General features: G+C 39.1%; 1 protein-coding gene across 2 annotated transcripts in view; it reads left to right on the top strand.

Moving 5' to 3' along the window:
• The first annotated feature begins 952 nt into the window (after positions 1–952).
• Positions 953–21302, top strand: part of NCOA7 (nuclear receptor coactivator 7) — a 61948-nt gene continuing 41598 nt past the window's right edge. For both annotated transcript variants that reach the window (XM_053939026.1, XM_053939025.1), the window contains exons 1-2: positions 953–1018; positions 4745–4876. In XM_053939026.1, coding sequence (XP_053795001.1) covers positions 4827–4876 — 50 coding nt within the window. In that variant the 5' untranslated portion in view covers positions 953–1018; positions 4745–4826. The remainder of the gene's footprint in view (positions 1019–4744; positions 4877–21302) is intronic.

Genomic DNA, 21302 nt, shown 5'->3' with positions numbered 1-21302 from the left:
TGCTCCTTGCTGAAGGGGCTGAGTGAGCCTGGATCCTCAGAGGAGTTAGGCGCTTTTTTTCTTTTGTGGATCTGAGCTGTGATTCTTAAGTATATGCCCACAGAGCCAGATAAAATTGAGACTGTGCTATTGGTTTCCAAAGTTAGTCAGTCTAAATTTCACAGAAAATAATAACTATCTCCTTGTCAAAGTAATCTCCCATATTCTCATTGTTAAGGCTGGATTAAAGCTGCTGGGAGGATAGTTGCACATGTTGCTCCTCTGCTCTCACTTGAGCATGTGGAGGTAATTCTTACAGTTCAGTTCTCCATTTGCAAAGCAGGGAATGACATAATTTTCCTATGTCATGAGAGGTTGAGCGATATTGACTCTACAGGATCATGAAAAATATGTCTAGAGAATTGCATGATCTTGAATGTTTCTTTTTTTTTTCTGTATGTTTTTCCAGGACTTGCAGTGGGCACAGATGGCCAGAGAAAAGCTATCATCAAGTCCACTGAATGTTCTAAAAATAATCAGATGCTTCATTGGCTTCTGCATTGCTGTGCTGTTGGATGTACTGTTGTTCACATGCACAGTTTTGGAAAGTAATGCTCACAACTAAAGGATTGCTTGTTGATGCTTTAGGGCCAGCAGACAGGATTTCTGGGTGCTTACTTCTGAGCACAGCAAGCAGGACTGTGAAACTACTGAAGTAGTTCATGAAAATGTGAACTACTTAAACCGCAAGTAGCAAGGTACATTATTCTTCATGCATGAGAAGGGAAGGAAAAGGGAGAAAAAATAATTTTGAAAAATTGGTAAATTTATCAGACTTTAAAGGGTGCTCTATTCACACACTAAGTTATTTTTAATCTTCTGTTCCCTTTTTTTATCCCTGCACTTAGAGCATCTTCTGCTGCTACTTTGAATGTACCAGTGCAGGAGGCTGCTGTCCTGTGGTGCCAGGTTGCAGGGAGGACAGCAGGATCTGGAGGCTGGTTCTGGAGGTCTTGAGAGTGTGGTGACAGTAGAAATGGTGTGTATATCCATGGTCAGGAGTTCAGTCTGTTCCTGTGATTATAATTTTTTTTTAAAAAGTGGTGTTTTTTTTTTTTTTTTTTGGCCTTGTTGGAGAATTCCCATCCTAATTACAAATTTTCAGTAACATCCTCAGAACTCCCTGGCAGCAACACTAGATAGACAAAGCAAGTATCCAGAAATGAGTAAATACAAATTAAAATATCCAGAGCAGTAGGGCTAAATTAAGGAAGAACAGTGTATGTTTATGTATTTTGTTTCTTTTCTTTATATAATTATCAGGTGCCGACTCTGGCTAAATTTGGAGCGTGGCAAATTTTTAACAGGCTCCTTACTGAAATGCATTGTTTGGTTTGCCTTGAAAATGCCAAATTAAAGAATTAGCACTGCTGTAGACATGTAATAGAAGCTTTTCACAGTCTTCTTCTGTTTCAGTGTGTAGAAAAGGTTAAACTGAGCCTGAAATTTATATAAAATCAGCTTTGTCATCCTTTGAGTTTGGACTGAACTCATGATATATGAGTAAGTTGTCTGTTTCTCAGCATATAAATATCCCGCAAATACGTACATTTTTAATAGTCTGCTGATTCAGTATTCATCTGTACCAGAAAGGAGCTGCCAGGAAACCAAGATTAATTTTAATCACATAGCCTTAATAACATTTTAAGCAGGTGATGAAGAATACCTTGAATTTTTTTTTCTTGTAAAATATGAAAGGTCAAATAGGGGAGAAGTGTGGAGTAGGTTTGCCTTTTTTGATGTAACATTAAATTGTCAGTGATGTCCTATAAAGTAAATGTGACTTTTGTGCTGTTACTGCTTAAAAAACTAAAATTGAAAAGGACCTCTCAGAAATACTAAATATTAGTTTTCTGTAGCAATTACTACAGGCTGTGCTATGTTCCTCCTAGCTGTCGGGTTTTCTCTTTTTTTTTTTTTTCTCTTTAGGCAACTAGTGCAAAATTCCCAAAAGCACAAGTAAATTCAGAAGTTAGGAAGTCAGTATTCCTAATAATTTTGCTATTTCTAGTACTATGTTTTCAAAGTATAATTTTCAGACTTTAATATGCCTTTCTAGAACAACACTATTGTTTCTTCTAAGAAGGTAAACTAAGTAAGTTTCAGGTCAATAGAGTGGGACCTGACATTAAATTATGCTATTATGAAAATTTACTTTAATTGGTGACTGGATATTGTATTGCTGTGTATTTTTATTAGCGAAAGAAAAAAAAAATTGCCTGAATGCCTTTGCTTTGTCTGGTCTGTGGATGACATTCCAATTTTCTGAGTACCCATCTGTTATGAATACAATTATTTAGTTTTTTTGAATTCTTTATTTATTCCTCCTCACTATGTGAAAGGACTTGGATTTATTTGATATGAGAAGAACAGGCTCCATACCCATGTTGGCATTGCTGGCTTTGTTTAGCACAGATGAAAGCAAACAGCAAACCTCACCCTTAGGGAGCTGAGCAGTGCCTTGCTGGCTTGGTGCTGGCACCTCCTGCAGCATTTGTGATTAGGTCCAGGTTTAACCTTCTCTCTCCTTTTTTGTGCCCCTTTTTGCTGAAGCAGGGGGTGGCTGCTCTGGCCCTGGGCCTGACAGGGCTGTGGGCAGGCAGGGGTTTCTCCTCCTGGCTCTCTGGGTAGTAGTGCTCTCTTCATCTGCCAGCCTGGGGCTGGGCAGTTACTTCCCTGGATGGGGATGTCGGATCATGGGAGAGGAAGAGAACGAATGGGAAGAGCATACCACTGACTCTTGCATGAGATTAGTCAGTGAAGACAGGTCTCTTTTGCCTCTGTTCATCCCAACTGATCTTGTTTTAGTGAGGTGAAGGACTCTCCCCTCTTCTCATTCTCATGGGTCCTGCTGTCCTTGTGGTCATGGGTTTAACACTATATCAATGCTTTGGGTTTATTTGATAGTTCTTGGTGTCAGTGTGAAACTCAGCTCTGGCCTGTCAGGTGCCCTCACACCACATCACGGTGTAGTGAATGCAAAGCAGGTGAGGGGGGAAAAGTGGTTCCCCTTTCTTTGAACTCTTTTCATAATTTGCTGTAGAGATTGTAGTTGTACACTTTGAAAGACTTACTGTAACTCTAAAGGCAGTGCTAGTGAAGCCACCAGTTCTGATCCTCTGAAGATCTAAGAACCTTCCCCAACAGGGAAGATAGAGATGCATCAGAATTCTCAGGAAGTATGTGGTGTCTTCATACAGACTGAACATCTGAGCAGGCCAGTTTGTTCTAATGCTGCTGTTATGCTTCAGTCACGTAGGTTTCAGTATCCAGCTGTGTCCTGCATCATGTGTTACCTTGTAGAGGTAAAATAGTATTCTCTTCATAAAGCTTAAGATGTCAGATATTTGCCATTTAAAGAGTACCCATTACTGTAAGACTACCTGATGCGTAAAAATGAGAGCAATTTGATTCTTTCTGATGCACTGGATGAATTCAAAACTAACGAGTTAGAAAAAGTGCATTTTGAAGCAATGAGCTTCATATGTGGACTAATCATCCATCAATAAGAAGAGAAAATTGTGGCAAGTATTTCTAGTAGACTCTAGCATGATTTGTTCTTGGGCTTTTCAAGTAGATTAGTCTGCCTTTGCTGCATCATCTCTTTTGTTGACATCTGGCAGTTCGTAGCTTGTGATCTTTTAATGCAGGGGAAAATAATGGAAACTGATTAGGTCCCAGAGGATTTTTTCTTCTTTTGCTATGAATCATAATTTATGTGGCTTCCATTTCTTTGTTATACAGCCCATTAGACTAAAATGTTTAGTAGTAACTTCTGGTTTGAGTTTATTCTGAAATACTGATAAAAACCCTAAAGTTAACTTACTTTGTGCATGTACACAAGCCATGAGAGTAGGTTAAACATATGTTGAGGAGAGGAAAATGATAAAACATCTTGGCAGGGATCTTGGACAGGAGTTTATGTGGCATGTTGTTAATTACAGTAATTGTAAAGCAGTTTGGAAATTCTCAGCTTCTGTTTTCCAAGTGCCTTGGTACTGCATTCCACCAAGAGGTGGTGATTTTCATGTCAAAAACCAGTGTTACTGGTCTCCCCTTTTTTTTTTTTTTTTTTTTAAACTTTCCAGATAACCTAGATAACCTTCCCTAGTCCTACCTCCTACCTACTCTGGGAGAGACAGAGGTCCATCTTGTTTCTCTCTGTATGGTTGTTTGAGCTTGTATATTGGCCACAAATACAAAGTCAAACCTTGTACAGAATGTAGATTACTCTTTTTTCTATTACATTGTTTTTAAAACTTTCAGATCTCTCACAGTCTTATTGTATTTTTAGTAATTTAAAATTTAAATTCAAAGTAAGCATTACATGTCTTACTGGTTATTCTGTTCATACTATATATTTCCAAAGCTTCTGTTGATCTGCCTGTTTAGGAAACACATGAGACCTGGAAGATGTTTTGATATAAACTTGAAAGTAGTTGAATCTTTCCAGAGTTTTAAAACTTGATGCTGCCCTTTGGGTTACCTGCTTTGCAAAATGTCTCTTCCACTGCTGAGAAACTGGCCTGAGTGCATTTATTGGTTTCTCTCATTGTATACTAAATGGACACTTCACGGCAAACACTGGTTAAAGTTTTACTTTGCTTTGTCACTGGGTCAGTTGTATTTCCACAACCTGTTGGGTTTTGTAGGTGTTGGTGAGATGTTGATTTATGAACTTCCTGTTTTTAACTGTTATATACAGGAGACTCTGCCTGGTTATGAGGTGCTGAGGGGAGAAAGAGCATCACGCTTGGCTGCTCACCTTGCCCATTTGACTGTAAATAATGGAGACCAAGGAGGAGAAGAAGGAACGGCGACAAGGCTATTTTGCTCGGTAAGCTTACAGGGCTTATTTCAATGTTGATTAAAATACAGAACTCCTTATTCTGCCTTTTTGACAAGGCTTTGTGATTTTTCAAGTATGTATAAAAATGAAACCTGTGCTGAGGTATGTATCCATTTCCTTGCACTATCCTTGATGTTTAAGTGGTGATGTTTTCTTTTGAGTAGTAGAGGTTACTTGAATTATAATTCTAATTTGTAATATTAAGCTATTCTTGGGTATTCAGTGGCAATTTGCACTGCATTTGAGCTTCTAGCACCAAGTTCCTGGACAGTGTTGATGAAAACAAGCATATCTGAAACATATGTATGTCTAAACCTGAAGCCTATTTGTTTTCAAATAAAATAAGATTTTTTTCAAATAAAACAATTTTTTAAAAATAAAGTATTAAATAAAAATTTTTTTTCAAATAAAACACAGATTTAGTAGTATTATCTCATAGGGAAGGCTAGCTAAGAAAGAATAAGCTGGCTAAACTATATCATCTTTGTAAATAAAAGCAATGTCTTTTCAATCATTTTTATCATTTGGAATTCATGATTGGTGATTTTTAAGAAATAAGTGATGTTGCTTTCCTAATAATGTGTCTTTGTTAATTTAGCAAGTCTCTAATCATCTCTGAGCTCTGATGTACAAGAAGAACCAAAGCTAACTTACTCTTGGGAGGGGATAGGAAATGCATTTTAAAAACATCTTTGCCTCAAGGATGTTTTCTGTTGAAGGGGAGAATTGTATCCCGTCTCCACTCAGTACTAAATAACTGCAGCCTTAGTGCATTACAGACTAGATCTAGGGACATGCCTGTCACAACATTTAGAAGTAGTGTGGGGAAAAGTTGCTGCTGCTTTATTGCTATTCAGGTTCTATGTAATGGTGGCTAAAGACTGGAGGAAGTTTTGGTCATGTGTTAATGTCTGGTGGCTTGCTTTCTATTTGGAGAAATGCAGTTATGTTGATGTTGGCAGAATGTTGCAGTTTGGGATTCTGAGAAGGGGAAATAGATAGTGGCACCTAAAACAGAGGAGGCATTATGAGGGATAAAGCAGAAGTAGCTAATGGGATTGTACTAAGGAACAAGAAATTTAGTGTTAAAGAAGACTCAGGCTTTAAGACGGACGTCTGAGTAAGGTGCTTTAGTGTTGAGAATGTTTTGTGTTCTTTCTACATGCTTTGTGCTAAACAAGTGGAAATCCTCAAGAGGCTTTCAGGAAAGTCCTTGACAATTGTATTTTAATCTGCTTTCCACGGTCATCTTGTGAGTGTTCTCTTTTAAAAATTCACAGGGGCAGTATGTCTTGTATAGGCATAGGACATGAGCAAGGTTCGAAAAGATGAGAAATCAATTTGTAGTATTAGCACTTAGCTGCTGTGTAACTTTGGAGAGGTTATCTGTCTCTTTCTCTCCCAGCTTGCATCTTTTTTCTTTGTATAGGTTGCAGGCCTTGGCTCTTCTTGTACATCAGAGCTCAGAGATGATTAGAGACTTGCTAAATTAACAAAGACAAGTTATTAGGAAAGCAACGTCACTTATTTCTTAAAAATCACCAATCATGAATTCCAAATGATAAAAATGATTGAAAAAGCATTGCTTTTATTTACAAAGATGATATGGTTTAGCCAGCTTACTCTTTCTTAGCTAGCTAGGGGTGGTGCTCAGTGTCGGAGTGGTTGTGCTTGCAGTTCTTGGAAGGAAAGCTTGAGAATCCCAAAATATATGCTGACAAACCAGCTCCTGAATTGCAAGATCAAGATGAACATGAAATTGTCTGCATCTCTGTCCTCCAAATTTAGCGTTGTTTACAGATTTGTCCTTTAAAATACTTGAAATTGCGCTGTCGAAGACACCCACTCAGCCATCATATTTTTCCTCTACAGATACAGTGCCTCAGTTTCCCCAGGTCTTCCCTCCTCCCTATGGCAAGTGAAGCTGAAATAAAACTTTTCCCATCCAATTTTGCTTCTTACAAAGTGCCATTTTACCCATTGTGTTTTATGGTAATGGGCTTATTTTTGTCTTGGTTGTCAGGAAACAAAAAAGTTTTTTTTTTTTCAAACAAAATAGAAATGTCTTCAAAACTTTATAAAGAGTGACTTAGATTTCTTGTGATTTAGATTCCTGTAGATGTTACGGCTCGTAGGAGTTTAACAGGCAAGAAGTGAAAGTATAAGAGTAATGTGAGCATAAATTTCTCTTATGCAATAGGTCCTTATTTAACTGGTACTCCTACTTAAAGACTATTCTGTGTAGTTAAGTTTTCTTGCCTTATTTTCCCAACCATGTTTTTAGGCTTTTCTGTTGCCTTCTGTGTCACTGGCTCCCAAATGGACCAGTATCTGTGCTGGTATTCAGCAAGTCCAAAAATAGATGGCACAATGTAATGGGTGTACAGTGGCACATCTGTGTATATTGACTCTACAGTTACATTTGGTGCTTTTAATTGTGATTATGTGCCCATGAACCCAGATAAAACCTATTTCCCTCTGCCTGTGCATCTTCCCTCTCACAGAATGTAGAGCCTTGTTTTCCCTTGGCCATTGTGTAGGCTTGAGTTCAAGGGTACTTCACCTCATAAAATGAGTGGCCATTAAATTTTTAACTTAATTTAGAAAGAAACTACCAGAATGAGTGTTGTGTATCACATGGAAAGAATTGCCTTGGATATAAATTGGTAGTCTGGAAGGCTGAATGTACAGCTTGAAAGTGGAATTGGTTTGCATGTGCTGTTGTGTGCTGCTGGATATATTTTGCATGTGCTGTTATGTGATACTGAATATCTTTGGACAAGCAGTTAAAGAATATGAGAAGTCATAAGGGAAGAGAGCTCTTTCAGGTTGAAATTTTCTGGGTCTCAGCATTCATCACAGCAAGTTACTGAGCATTTTCCATGCTTTGTACAATACTATGTTAAGTAGCTGTCTGCTGCTGTCTTAGGGAAAAGAAATAAGTGTTCTTTATATGAAAAAATGCTGCTTTTCAACAAGTTGTCCAAAATACTTACATTAATTTTATTAATTGTTATGTCTTCAGCTTTTGGTGACTTAATCTGAACAATCTGTGTGGAGATGAACTGTAAAAACCGTACTTATGTTGAATGATTTCTTAATAGTTTCCAGGGGAATTATGAATTTTAGTTTTCAGTTTCTTTTTGTCACCACTGAGAGCCAGATTTCTGAAGCCAAAAATGAGGCACTTGTATTAGGGAAAATATTATCACTGGGATTTGGGTGCCTTTGTGTTTATTGAGTTTACATTGGTCTTGCTACCATCATTCTATTGAGAAAACCACATAAATGTCTAGGACATGCTCCAAAGGCCATCCCAGTAGGCAGAGACTCTGTTTAGCTCCAGGTTTTTAATACTTTTTCAGAACCTGAAGCTAGTTGTATAACTTGATACTCACCTCCTGTTTCCTTATGGTGCCAATATCTAAGGGAAATAAAGGAATTCACAGCATGTTTTAAGTTGATTTAGGTTCTTGGCTTATATACCTAAATTTACATCCATACAGATGATGGTTTATGCATTAAACCCAAGATTTAAAGAAGATAAATAAAAGTGTTTACTGCAGTTTTGTTTACTTGTTACCAGCTCAAATTTACAGCTTTTTTTTCCCTTCTAATTATTTTTAATACTTAAAAATAAATAAAACCATACAACAAATGGTATACAGCTTTTCAGTCCCATAGCTTGTTATGACCTAACCATAGCTTTCCTTTTAAGTATTCACAACAATTCCAACAGTAGGAATCATTGATACATAACTCCTGAGCTGTAAACAGCTAGATTCTGGAAAGCTTAGCTGGGGAAGGCATTATATATAATTGTCATGTTGTTGTGGTTCTTCCCTGATTCTTGCTCTTGGCAGCTGTTGGAGGCAGGATGTTGGCTTGCACAGACCCTTGGTCTGACATGCTGAGGTCATTCCCTTAGTCAGTCTTTTGCATATTGCAAGCTGTCAGATTTGTAAGCATCTCATTTGGATTTTTCTTGTCTTCTGTTTCATTTCCATATTCAGTAATTGTGCACTTCATATTTTTTATTCCTGTGGCTATTAAGACACAGATGATGAAATAAAAGCACAGTAAGCGCAGAGGGACTGTGTGGAAAAAGGGTGGCTAGGACAGAGGAAAACCTAGATAAGATATATATGCACAAAGTTACTTCCTTGAGGGCATCTCATGTATGTGGGACCTTTTCATAAGTTTTTCTGTTAGGTGCAGTTCTTCTTGGCCAGATTCATTATATCTATGTGACAGACTTCAAGTGTTGGGTGCTCCTCAGCTCACTATTCCTCCAGCAGTTGCTTCCTTGCAATTGTTCTAATTCTGCTGAGCCAATGTGTTGATGTTTATTCAGGTTTCCTGTAGCACCCATATTTTATATTTTGCTTTTTGGACGAAAAGTTTTCCACACATTGTTTTTAAAACAAACCATCATGGAGGTTTATCTTGGGTGTGAAGAATAGTCAAGCCAAGATCCTGGAGATGCTTAAATATTTTTTAAATGGCTCTAGGAAATAATACGTCATTTCAGTTCAGCTGTACAATGAAAATATCTTGACTCTGCTTCCAGATATATAAACATCACCTCATTATTGAGTTACTTAAACTGAATTACAGTATTGCATTTTATTCATATTGTTTCAGGCAATATCACATATGCCTGAGGCATTCTATTTTGTAAGAAAAGGGTGAATATATCGCTACTTCAGATTTATGGGGTGCATGGTTATTATTTGCTCTGCTATTTAGGGTGCGTGTGTGTGTGTTTTGTAATTCTGTGGTGCAGGATAGAATTCAGCAAAAGGGCATGAATCAACATTTTCTGTTTAGTCTTTAATCACAGCATTATTCCCAATGTGAGTGCTTCCTCTGGGAAACATAAACAAGATAGTGGTTTCTGCAGTCTTGGTTCTTTCCACTGCTTTCATCCTCAAGAGCAGTGGAGTCATTTAGGATTGAAGAAGAATTTTGTTACTGGTAACAGAATTAGTGAAAGTATTTAATGGGGCCCTGAGGCTTTCCTCAGGCTTCTTTAAAAGTTTCCAGTACCAGAAATGCTGTTTATGGAGATACAAAGCTTCTGTAAGACAGGAAGCATGGTTAACCTCCTCACCCATTCACTTCCCTCTTCGTGTGCAGTGAGAGTTGGGTAACAGTGTGGCCTCTGTATGAAGGGGCTTTTTTTAGGACAGAGAAGAAAGGTGGAGTTCTGTGATGTTCTTGAATTCTTTGAGAGGAGACTGGGCAGAGAAAAGAGTTTAGTTAATCTTCAAATCTACTATGTCACACCAATTATTTCACAATTTTTCACCTTACAAGATTCTTGTAAGGTTGGGTTGTTAGACAGAAGCATGCAATTACCTTAAATTTGCTTTTTTGGGTGTCTCTTATCAGCTTTTAAAAAGACACGTATTTAGCCTTCTTTATAGAACATAAATAGTTACACGATGGGCCTTTATGCAGTTTGGATAAGAGTGGCTATTAACATCGTTGCAATGTACTTTGCCTTCCTCTAATTCCCTTCCCTGCAGCCTACAGCTGAGAATGGCAGGCACTGAGGGGTGTGCTGGACATTCCTGGTGGGCCATGCCATTTACTTTTTTCCTCTTGGAGGGATTTAAAGACATGTCTTAAATTATGAAAGTTGTAGTCTTCACAAGGTTATTTTCTGGATAGGTGAGATACAGACTTCTTACTGTATCTGATATAATTACATTTTTAAATTGCACTGTTTCTGTAGTGTCTGCAGATATGGTCTTGTCCTTTCAGGCTCCCAGGTATTCTCTTCTGTTCTTAGGCACATTATGTATCTACTGCATAAAATTCTGCTTAACCCCAGTGAACTGTTTTAAAATTTAGTCTAGCTAAAATACTGGTGAAAATGTAGCATAATACTGGCCAGAAGTGTGGTTGCATGGTCGATTTTAAAGTGATGCTGTGTAAGATGCTACTGAAAGGAGGTGGTCACACTCAGCCTTCTGGTTTTGCCATGTCTCTTGTGGATGACAGAGCTGTCATCACTGAGCTGCTCCAGCATGAAGGCGCCTTCCAGAAGCAGCCACCTACAGAGATGCCTAATGGTACTGACTTTAGGTGGTGCTGTTAATCACCTGCTCATGCTCTGAGAAATAGCAACTGTCTTACCTCCTTTTGGCAGCAGTCCTGGTCAGCTCTCCTGTGCTTTATGCCACGGGTAGTAGGGAGTGGGCTGTACAGTGTTTTGAGAAGAAAAACAGTTGGCGTTGTGAGCTATGTTAGAGTTTGCTGGATTGAAGAAAACACAGGTTGATAAGAAGTTAGGCATGCACCCTCAGGGGAGGTGTTTCTGGCTCACAAATAAAATTGCCTGCCTTTGTATCTGTCATCATTTGAGGCTTTTGCCTGTATGGTTTTGCCATATGCCATGCTACATTGTATAGTCTACTTCTGCTAAGGGTGCTGCATGTTTAAGGGGAAAGGTATGAATGATACCTGCAGGAACATGCTTTTGGAAAGGGGCCGTTTTCCCCCTCTGTCTGAGAGACTGGAAAGCACTACATAGCTAACTAAGGGAATTCTGTTGGTAAGAGAGGAAATACTGTGGGTCCTCTGTGGATACACAGGATACCTGTCTGTTTGCACTGTATCTGAAATACTAGATGCACGTTCTGTAGTTTTTGCTGCATACCTCTAGGCATTGGGCTCCCCACTCTCACCTCCCCAAGGAAATGGAGCTCTGCAGGCTTTGAACAGGGTAAGAAGCTGCGTGCATATTCCTGGTGGCCTTAGGCTCCCCATAGTAAACTCTCATGCCCTCAGTGTTAATCCAGCTTCCAGACTGTGTTTGGAAGGGATTTCTTGCCACCCCACCCTGTGCCTGGCAATCTGATTATGTGGAGGTGAGTTGTAAGTGTAGGTTTTTGGTGGTTTTTTCTGTCCTACTCTGTAGTCTGAGCAAGGAGTGTTTCCTAAGATCATCTGAAATCTGAAGATGTGTGTTACCTATGCTTTAAGTCTCTCATGTTATTCCACTGAGATCTGTGGGATTCCTCCTGTTGATTTATGTGAGAGAAAATCCCAAGGAGAGCAGCAGGAGTGGTTAGGAATTTGAGGAGGAGGGAGATAATTGTCCTTATGCTGGAAAACTTTTGTAATGTAAATGAGCCATAAATCAACTCTCTGGGTGTCTTAATACACTGAGTATTTTCCTGTGAGACAGCAGTTTTTGGCACAGAGAACTTGTCTTGTATAACACTTAGTATACTGCTAATAACTTCAGGCTTTTGCTACTATTTTTCTGGACTGGCTATTTTTATTTCAGTAGGTGTAAGCTTAACAGCTAACCAATCACTGGTAAGCTTAGTTTAAATTATATTATGGTTTTGGCATAACAGTGCATTTCTGTAATGGATTTTTTCTTTCAGTAATGCTTCTATAAATAAATGGTTCGAACGTGTCAATCACATGTTTCAATCAGCCAATCTTTAAAAGTCAAATCTCCTCAAGCAGATTTATGTATGTTCACTGTATGCTCACTATCTGTTAGTGAGCTAAATGTTAAAAAGATGATGCTGATCTTTCCACCTGGTCCCACAGCATGTGGTCAGGTGCTCCATGTTGCAGTTCTGCTTGTGTGAGGCTAAGAAGGATTTTTTGTTACAAATACTTCCAAAACTATTTTTTTCTTTCTCATTTTTTCCTATTTTTTCTTTTTATTTTCTTTTTTTCTTTTCTTTTTTTTTTTTTTTTTTTTTTTTTTTTCCCCAAAACTACAGCATATGACTCTGGTCCCATGGACAGATGCATTTGAGCAATTTTATGCATGTGAAGAACCATACTGTTAGGTGTTACAGAACAGTGAAAGCTGCTTGTAGGAGTTGAGCTGTCCAGGCACAAGTGGTGGGAGCAAGTCCAAAGCAGTGTGGCTGCAGGGAGAAGTGCCAGAGCAGTGGAGGGGAGGGGAGGCCAGCAGCTCCCTACCCACCTGCCTTAGCAGGGGTAAGACCCAGCATGCCAGGAAGTTTTCCTTCCCAGCCCAGAAGGGAATGGACTGGTGGGCATAATGGCAGGCAGTAGGACAGGATGTCACAGAGCACCTCCCTTACCTGGCTTGGGCTGGCTGGATTTGATAGGAGGTCTTTGTCCTTGAAAATACCAGGAGGCTGAAGATAGCTCCTGGCCTGCTTGTCCCCACCTCCCTCCTGCTCTGCATGTGCAGGGAGGAGGCAGCAGCACTCAGCCTCCTGGGTGTGCTGCAGCCTGGGTGCTGCTGCAAGGAGCAGAAGGGCTGCCTCACAGGATTAAATGATTTGTTTTTAGCAATTACTCTGAAATACTTTAAATAAAATCTTTTTCCACTCATGTTGCTGTGCTTTTTGCTCTAAATTTGTTCCTGAATGGATGTTTCCAACATGTTTGTAGGCCTGTGCACAGCATCTCTTATACTGTGATCTCCAGCTGTTACTAACAGAATCCTTGAGAAATACGTGGTGACATTTGGATAATCTTGGTGTTCTGAAAGTTAGCATTTAAAGCCATTGGTTTGGCTTCCATATAGTGCCTTTTTTAAAAAAGAAAAAAACCTTGGCCTTGTCTATTAATAATATAAATGAGAAAGTGTGGGTTTTTTCTTTGTGTTTTTCTTTTTTAAACTACTTTTGTTTACAGCTATATTAAATTCATAGTTCAATGCCATAGAGGGTGGTGCAGTGTTGCAGAGCAATTTGACATTTAATTGGTAATTTGGAAAGTGACTTTCTTAAGAAAAGCAAAAGCTAATGCAAAGACAGGTACTTTCAATCCAAGTTCCCTCCCTCTCTAAGATATCTCTATAATTGGTCATTTAAATAAGAAAACTGTCGAATTTTTGACTTTACTTTGGTCACTGACTTCTCAACCATAGCAGGTTTTGGATCACTCCAACCCTTTTGGTCAGCAAACACTGACGGGTGACTTCACTTACTGATTTATGTCAACTTGCTCAACATTAAGATCCTTTTTATGGAGAAAACAGCACTTTATTTTCTCTCTGCTGCTGTTGGAAAAGTAGAATCACTGCTTCCTTTTTGCAGCAGAGGAAGCTGCCCATCTTCCAGCCCTCAGAGTGCCAATGTTTATGAAAATTTCCCATCATCAAAGCACCTTTTCTGGATAAGTTTGAAGAATCTGCCATGACCACTTCAGTGCTCCTGTGCAGAGGTGTGTTGGGCATGGTGTGGTGTGTGCCTGTCTTGGCTTTCTGGCATCCTCTTTTTACTGATCTCAAGGAGCATAGGAGAGGCTGTTGCTTGACAAACCCTTGCATCTCAGCAAAGGGCTTGCTTGGAGGAGCAGTCTTGCCTCAGCTTACGGCTGCCTCCTTTTGTGTTGACACCAATGCTAGCACAGCCAAGTGGGATCTAATGGGGGAGTGATCCAATTTTGAAAAATTAATTCACATATTGGTATTTTTGCTGCGTTATCTTTAACCTACATAGTTTCTCAGATCTGGTCCCTGTGCAGCTGCAACAAATGAGTTTGTGCAAGAATGGGGACCACTCCTGGGGCCAAAACCAGTGGTTAGAAGAGAGAGAGGCACCTTCTTTTGCAATCAAAAGAGGCTTAAAGGTGCTTCTTTGAGCTATAGGCTTTGAAACAAGTCTCCTTTTCCTCAAATCCTGTTTAGCTCTGGAGGTTTGCTGTGCTTTTTGCCTCGTTACTGTTGCATTCACCATTCTTGATTTCTGCTGGGGGCCAGGCACAGATGCTCAAGAATGGGAGGCCGGAAAAAAAAGGGAGTGCCTGCAGGTATCCTTCAAGAGACTGCCCACATGTGTACAGCCTTCTAACAGTTTGCCATGTAGATTTCTTCTGAGAAAAAAAAAAAACAAACAAGCCCCTAAAACCAAAACAGACCAACCAAATCACCAAAACTGAAAGACTGTATCTCTGTCAGTGTATTCTCCGTGGGCCTGCCATGATGAATTTTCATATTTGCTCTTTGTACCTTTTTCCATCTTTGGCAAACAACACACCTAAGCTATATATTTTTGTCTGCATTTCACTTCTATCTGAATGTAATTCTTGAAAGAATTTAATTTGGTATCTTTGGTACTTCTCATATGAGAAAAACTAAGATAGCACTCCTTGAGTTTTTTTTTCCTGGAGGTGGGTTCCAGCTACATTACTGCTGCCTGATGTGTGGCACATTTCCTGTGGGTTTTGCTGTAAATGACCATTGATTTTCACCTACTGTTTTATTGCTTCCTTGCAGATGTTTATTGCCATTTGAGTCACTGAGCACTGAATTTCTTTCTGGTTTCAGTCAGTTTAATCAATACTAAAACTGCTTTCTATTATCAGGAAGCTTTGTTACATAGATGATCTGAGAAAGTGGGTGTGGAGCAGCCACTGTATGGAGCAGCGCACATCCCCCAGAGCTTTCCATATACTATGGTGATCCCTTTGGGATTGTTCTTAATTCTTGCATTTTGTTTTCCTATGCTAACTATTAATTTTAAAGGTCCTTCCTCTTTTTGTCATGGAATTTGAGTTTTATGAAAAGCATTCAGTTGAGGCAGGGAGTGAGTTTATCAAAGTTTTGGAGAAACTTGAGATGTGTGTCAGCTAGCCTGATGAGCTTATTGTCCTCATCAAAATAAAAAAGTTTACTATGGTGTGACTCTTTCTGTGCAGCTTGTCTGTAACATTCTCCATTGCTGTGTAACTGCACTTCCCTTTTTCTTGCCGTTTCACTCAGCAGATGTGGAGGGGAGGGGTGGCTCGAGGGGCTGGCATTAGGTGGGGGAGAAGGCTGGGAGCCAGCACTGTCTGGAGGTGACAGGGCAGGGCCATCATGGCTTCCTTGCCAGGGCTTCAGTGCAGGGAGAATGCCTTGTTGAGCTACTTTCAGAAGAATTCCTGGCATGTGTAGGAGCCGTTTGGGGTGATGAATGAACACCACGGTAGGAGAGAGTATCTGGCACTGTCAGCAGAAGAAAGCAAGAGGAGCACGATGAGAGTGTGTTAAAGATCAAGTTGGTATTTGTGACAAAGTAGTTCTGTGGTGCTTCTCTGACTGAATAAGCCTATTAAGTGAACTTCTGGCAAAGGAATCATCTGAAGGGAAAGAATTCTTCATTTTGCCTTCTGCCTAAGGCTGTTCTTTGAGAGCTTGCAGTAACTAAGGTTATAAGGAGGAGAATCAAATAGATGTCTAAAGCAAGCAAAATAGCTTTCCAGAATCCTTTTCCTATGGAAAAGATTTTATTAAATTGTTGTCTTAGCAACCGAGTGCTGAATACATCATAATGTCTTTTGCTAAGTAGACACAAAAGATGGGGATACTTTTGCTTTTGAAAACGGAAAGTTTGTTAAGGTGTATGAGAACACTGTAGTCTTAAATTTAGGAAAACAAAAACTTTCTGACAACTCAAGACCCTCTTTGAGTTTTACCCAGGGAAACAAGGATTATTCCCACCCCTTAAATAAACATAAAAGATGTTAGATGAGATATTTAAAATTCCCTGATCTAAGTCAGAAAACTGGAGAGGGGAGATTAACATTTTACTTAATGTAAGAGCTCATCACAAAGTGTAGTGTCTTTAAAATTTCAGAACAACTCTACTACAAGTCCTCCCCTCTACATTACAGATGATGAAACAGATGTAGTGACTTGGTTTTTAAGCTAATGGCAGTATTGGGAAGAAAATAGACATACCCTGGATTGTCAGTACAGCACTTCTGGAGCGTGCCAGCTTTCTTGAGCGTTGCTGCTGGCTGACCATCTGTGAAGCCTGCTGGTACTTGTTGTCAATCAGTAACAGGAGCTCCAATAAAAGTGGAAATTTCCAGCTTTGACCTGTGCTACTAACATCTGAGCTTTCCGGAGTTGGGTTTTGTCCTTTGGAATGACCAGGTTATGGACACTTTTGAGTGTCTGCAACCACCATACTGGAACTACATGGTTGTCCTTGGTGACTTTTTCAGAACTGATTTTTTTGTAGTTTTTTCCTCTCTGTGGAAGATAAAAAGATATAAATATATGAAGATATAAAGAATATTCTTTAAATATCTGGCAAAAAATGTGTTCTCTCCCTTACATTTGCTTTAATTGTCTGTTTTAGTAGTAAACATACAGCCTTGTGGCTTGCTTGTTTCCAAAACAGGACATGTGCCAACCTGAAATGTCTGCTGTTCCATGGAGTGTGCTTCCTTGTGGGGTGGATGCTGTTCAGTGTTAGGAAGATTTCTGAGGGTCAATGGCATTGTATTTGTTTCTGTGCTGAAGCGAAAGTAGTTGCACTGGGAAGGTCTGGGTTAAGTGCTACAGTCTGCCAAGCAGTTAGACTTCCTTTGGCTTTGCAAGCAGCAATAATTTATTTTGTCTGAGATCTGCTTATTCTTCAGGTTCCATGGGATGGGATGAGAGCAGGGCCATGCCTGGAACTGGCTGAGTCGTGCTGGCACTGAGCTGGATGAAGGGGAGAGGGGTGATCTGAGCAGGCTGGGAGAGAAGGACTGATTAAGATCAGACCAGTGGGTGACTAATGGAGATTTTTGCTGTCAGATTTCTGTAGGTAGGTATGGGGTTTTTTTTGATGTGACATTTGATTTATTGAGCTCTTCTGGATGGGTGGAGAAAGGCATGGAGGGTAGAAAGAAACTAGTATGTATTATAATGAGTGCAGAGATTTAAATTAAGATTAAAATTATTAATTCTGAAGTAAATAATTGGTGTGCATATCATTTTTATATAAAGGAATCTTAACGGGAACAAAAGAGATTAAGGTGTTTGAAGTGTTTCAAAGGTTTTTTTTTGTAATCTTATTGTATGTATGCATAAATAGATTTAAAAAATGGTATTTGAGGAACATGATCTGTTTGTGCTCTGCAGGATGTTAAGATGATTGTATGCCAGATATCAAGGCACATTTTAGAGGATGCACATTGTGGAAAATATTTAAAAAGGAAAACTTCAGCTTGTCAGCTGGAAGATAAAAAGATTTCTTCTCCCTTCTCCCTTCTTTTGTTTATATTTTTGGAGGGCCACTTTATTAGATGCTTTTGTTTCTAAAGCTAGAGTTTTTCATGGTGTATGATCTTTATTAACGTAATACATCATAAGAAACATGCCTCACAGGAGTTTTTTAGAACATCCAATGATAAAGACCTAGTGCTCTTTGACTGTGATATTACGTATTGAATGAGGTCCTGTTGAATTGTCTGTTAGACATTGCTATTGAATAAATGTTAAGCAAAACAAAATGAAATTTCTAGGAAAAAAAGATAATGCCAGATTTCTATGTCTTTATTGTTTCAGTGTCAGAGTTGCTTTACTGGTTGCTTGTAGTTTCTAGTGGAAGTTGGCAGATAAAATCATCCCTCTTTTCTCTGAGCAGTTTTCTTTTTACCCTAACCACCTACCTTGTAAGTGTAATGGGAAATTCAGGCTGTTTTATTCTAAATATTAGTTATTTGCCTTTCATAGGCAGTCAAATAGAGTTGGGTCTGGAAGATGAAGTAGGCCATTTCTTGGAATTTTCCTACCTATTTTCCTGTAAGTCAGTGCCAAAGGTATTAAACAGTCAGTTGCAAATTAATTTAAGTAAGCACTGCTAACCTTGCATTTTCACCTGCCTGTTCTGAGATTGTGTCCATTTCAGATCATTAGTCTTTATTAAATTAAATGATCTTTGTATTGCAGTAAGTTTTGCTTTTGCTGGCAAACTTTGTATTTGAACAAACTTAGGAAATAGATTACTGGTTGTTTCTCCGAAAGCACTTGAGGGGCTGGAAACGGATCTCTCTGTATAAACATTTCTCAGAAGAAATGTTTTGCCTGTCAGAATCAACTAGCTTGAAAAATGTTATCTGGTGTCTAAATGAAATTACAGATGTGTAAGACTTTTTTCATAAACAGGAGTGTTTTTGCAGATAAAATGTTTGTTTATCCTGCCCTCCCTGTTTCTTTCTTTTTCTTTCTTCCCCCAACCACTTTCTTCATGGAACACAACATATCCATCAACTGATACTGAAAACCAAGCATTTTCTGCAGCAACACTTTATTAATTCACCGTATGCATCTTGTTTTGCCTGATTTAATTGCAGAACAAGATCAAACCGAGAGGTTGAATTTTTTTTTTTTTTTTATTTTTCTTTCTGTTCAGCTCCCTTTTACTTTCATAACTATTAGGACAAAACTGAATGTTAGATTTGTTCACAGACATCCCCTTAGAAACTGAACAAACCCACTCAAAATCTTCCAAAGTAGTTGAAAAAATAAATAATTCACCAAATTATGTTCTTAAACCATTGTTCATAGCAGCTCTTGTCATGAAGTTTGGGAAATACCTGAGAGCAGAGAGAAGAGTAGATTAGACTTTCAGCCCCTACCTTCTTTAGGAGATGACAGATTTGAAATCTGAGTGGGAGAAGGACTGGCAGCTTGTGTGGGATATACAGGTCAGTGTGAGAGAAGGGTGAGTGGAGGCTGAAGGAGATAAGTCAAGAGAATGGAGTTTAAGATGCAGTAAACCCTTCATCTGTGCTCTTCACAGCCCAGTCTCTGCTGCACTATACCAGTGTGCATTAATAATTGCCTTGTGTGTATACAGGGCTTTGCTTTACTAAGAGGCTGCATAGTGTCAAAAAGCATAGTAGGTTTGAGGCTGGCATTATGGCTTTAAATGCTGTTGAAGGCTTGTTTTGGTTCCTTGATATATTACAGGTAAGGCTTTTCAGGAGTGTGAATTGGAGGGGTTTTGGTAATTTTTACCAGGCTTTAGAAACCTCAGGAAGAAGCATCTTACAAGCAGAGATCATAACCCTAGACAGAGTTGCAGTTACTCAGAGTCCTGTCTGGAATGTCATGGATACTTGGTCTTAATTTAGTCTTTTTTCCTAGTGCCAAGGTTAGCACTTTGGAGTTGGATGGTCATGGCCTTGAAACAGAGCAGTGGGCAGGAGGAGTAACCTTGGCACCATCTGAAAATCTGGTACCTACGATGGCAATGGAATAGAAATTATGGAGTCCCCAGATTCTTGATCACTTGTGCCTGAAGTACCGGTGGCACTGTCCATTCACAGCAGCAGGAGCTGTGGCTGGAGATGCTGTACATTGTGTAATGAGCCCCCGGTGTGCTGTAGGAGTAGGAATGCAGCAGGATTAAACGCTGAGGACAAGAACCAGTCAGTTCAGATTCTCCTTTCTGCTTTCCTTTTTTTCTATCACTAATGGACCAGTTCTGTTTTAGCACTTCATTCTAAAAGTTGCCAGGGGCATCTTTGAAAACTCCAGTTCAAATGAGAATGTTTTAAGGAAAGTACTGACAGAAGTTGTTAGTATTGTCACAAGGACTGTTGACCTCTACAGAGGTTTTACTCTTTAGTCTTTTCTTCCCCCTGCCGGAAAGGGTTCTATGTTTCCACTAGTGGCTCTCCTGTTGTTTTGAGATACTACATTCATACTACAGAAAGCTTACTAAACAGAGTTTGTGATCAAAACAAATAGACTGTGAATCTGAAGACAGAAGTCTCCGCTGCAGTGTGAGTAGACATGGGGTGCCAGTGGATGCTTGCTAGTTCTCATCTACTGAAGCAGATGATTTGGGTATCCTGTGATATGCACACACACAGGTCATTGAGTCACTGTAGTCAAAAGTCAGGAGTGTGGCTCCTTTAGAAGTCTGTAATTGGTTATAGCCATGGTAGGAATATGCCATTTCAGCATAGAGGGCTGTGTTGCCAAGATTTACACCAGAGCTAAATATACACATTTGTGCATGCAAAGTGTTCGTAATGTTTTGTGATTGCTACAGCAGCCTTTTATAAGGGCTGTGGTTTACTAGTTAAAAATAAGCCTCTTTTTCATATGCAAATTTGAATTAGTCTAGTGTAACAGTCAGTTTAAACAGTTCATTTGTTATATAGATGTAGTCACTTTTTATCTTTTCTAAATCCCTGTATGGTGTTTTCATATGTAGTCAGGACTGAATCCATAAATTTCATATACAGTAACTGTCTCTTGCTGGGCAGAGCATGAGCTACTTCTGCTAGTTGTCTTACAGATCTGGGGGTTTGAATGAATGGGGAACACAGCATGCTCACTGGGTTGGCTGCAGGATGTGAATCTTCCTATTTTGGGAAGCATGAAAGAAATATGGATACATACATGTGTGATAGACACTGTTAATAACACAAGCAATACAACAATACTGTTGTATTTTGAAGTGTTTCACTGGAAAGTGTTGTTCACATGTCTGAGAAACTGACCCTTCTCAGTCTAAACGTTCTAAACTTGGAAATGGTTTTAGTATTTTATTTTTGAAATAAAGGCATGTAGCCTGAAACATCTAAAATTTGTAATTGCTCTGTGTATGTATTTTATGTTGTAGTCTAAAAGAATACATGAAAAGCATATAAACATAAAAGGTGGAAGAAAGAATTTCTGAAATTC

Source organism: Vidua chalybeata, chromosome 3 (assembly GCF_026979565.1).
Source record: "Vidua chalybeata isolate OUT-0048 chromosome 3, bVidCha1 merged haplotype, whole genome shotgun sequence".
Lineage (NCBI taxonomy): Eukaryota > Metazoa > Chordata > Aves > Passeriformes > Viduidae > Vidua > Vidua chalybeata.
Note: the sequence above shows the minus strand (reverse complement) of the source record. Positions and strands in the feature narration are given on the sequence as shown.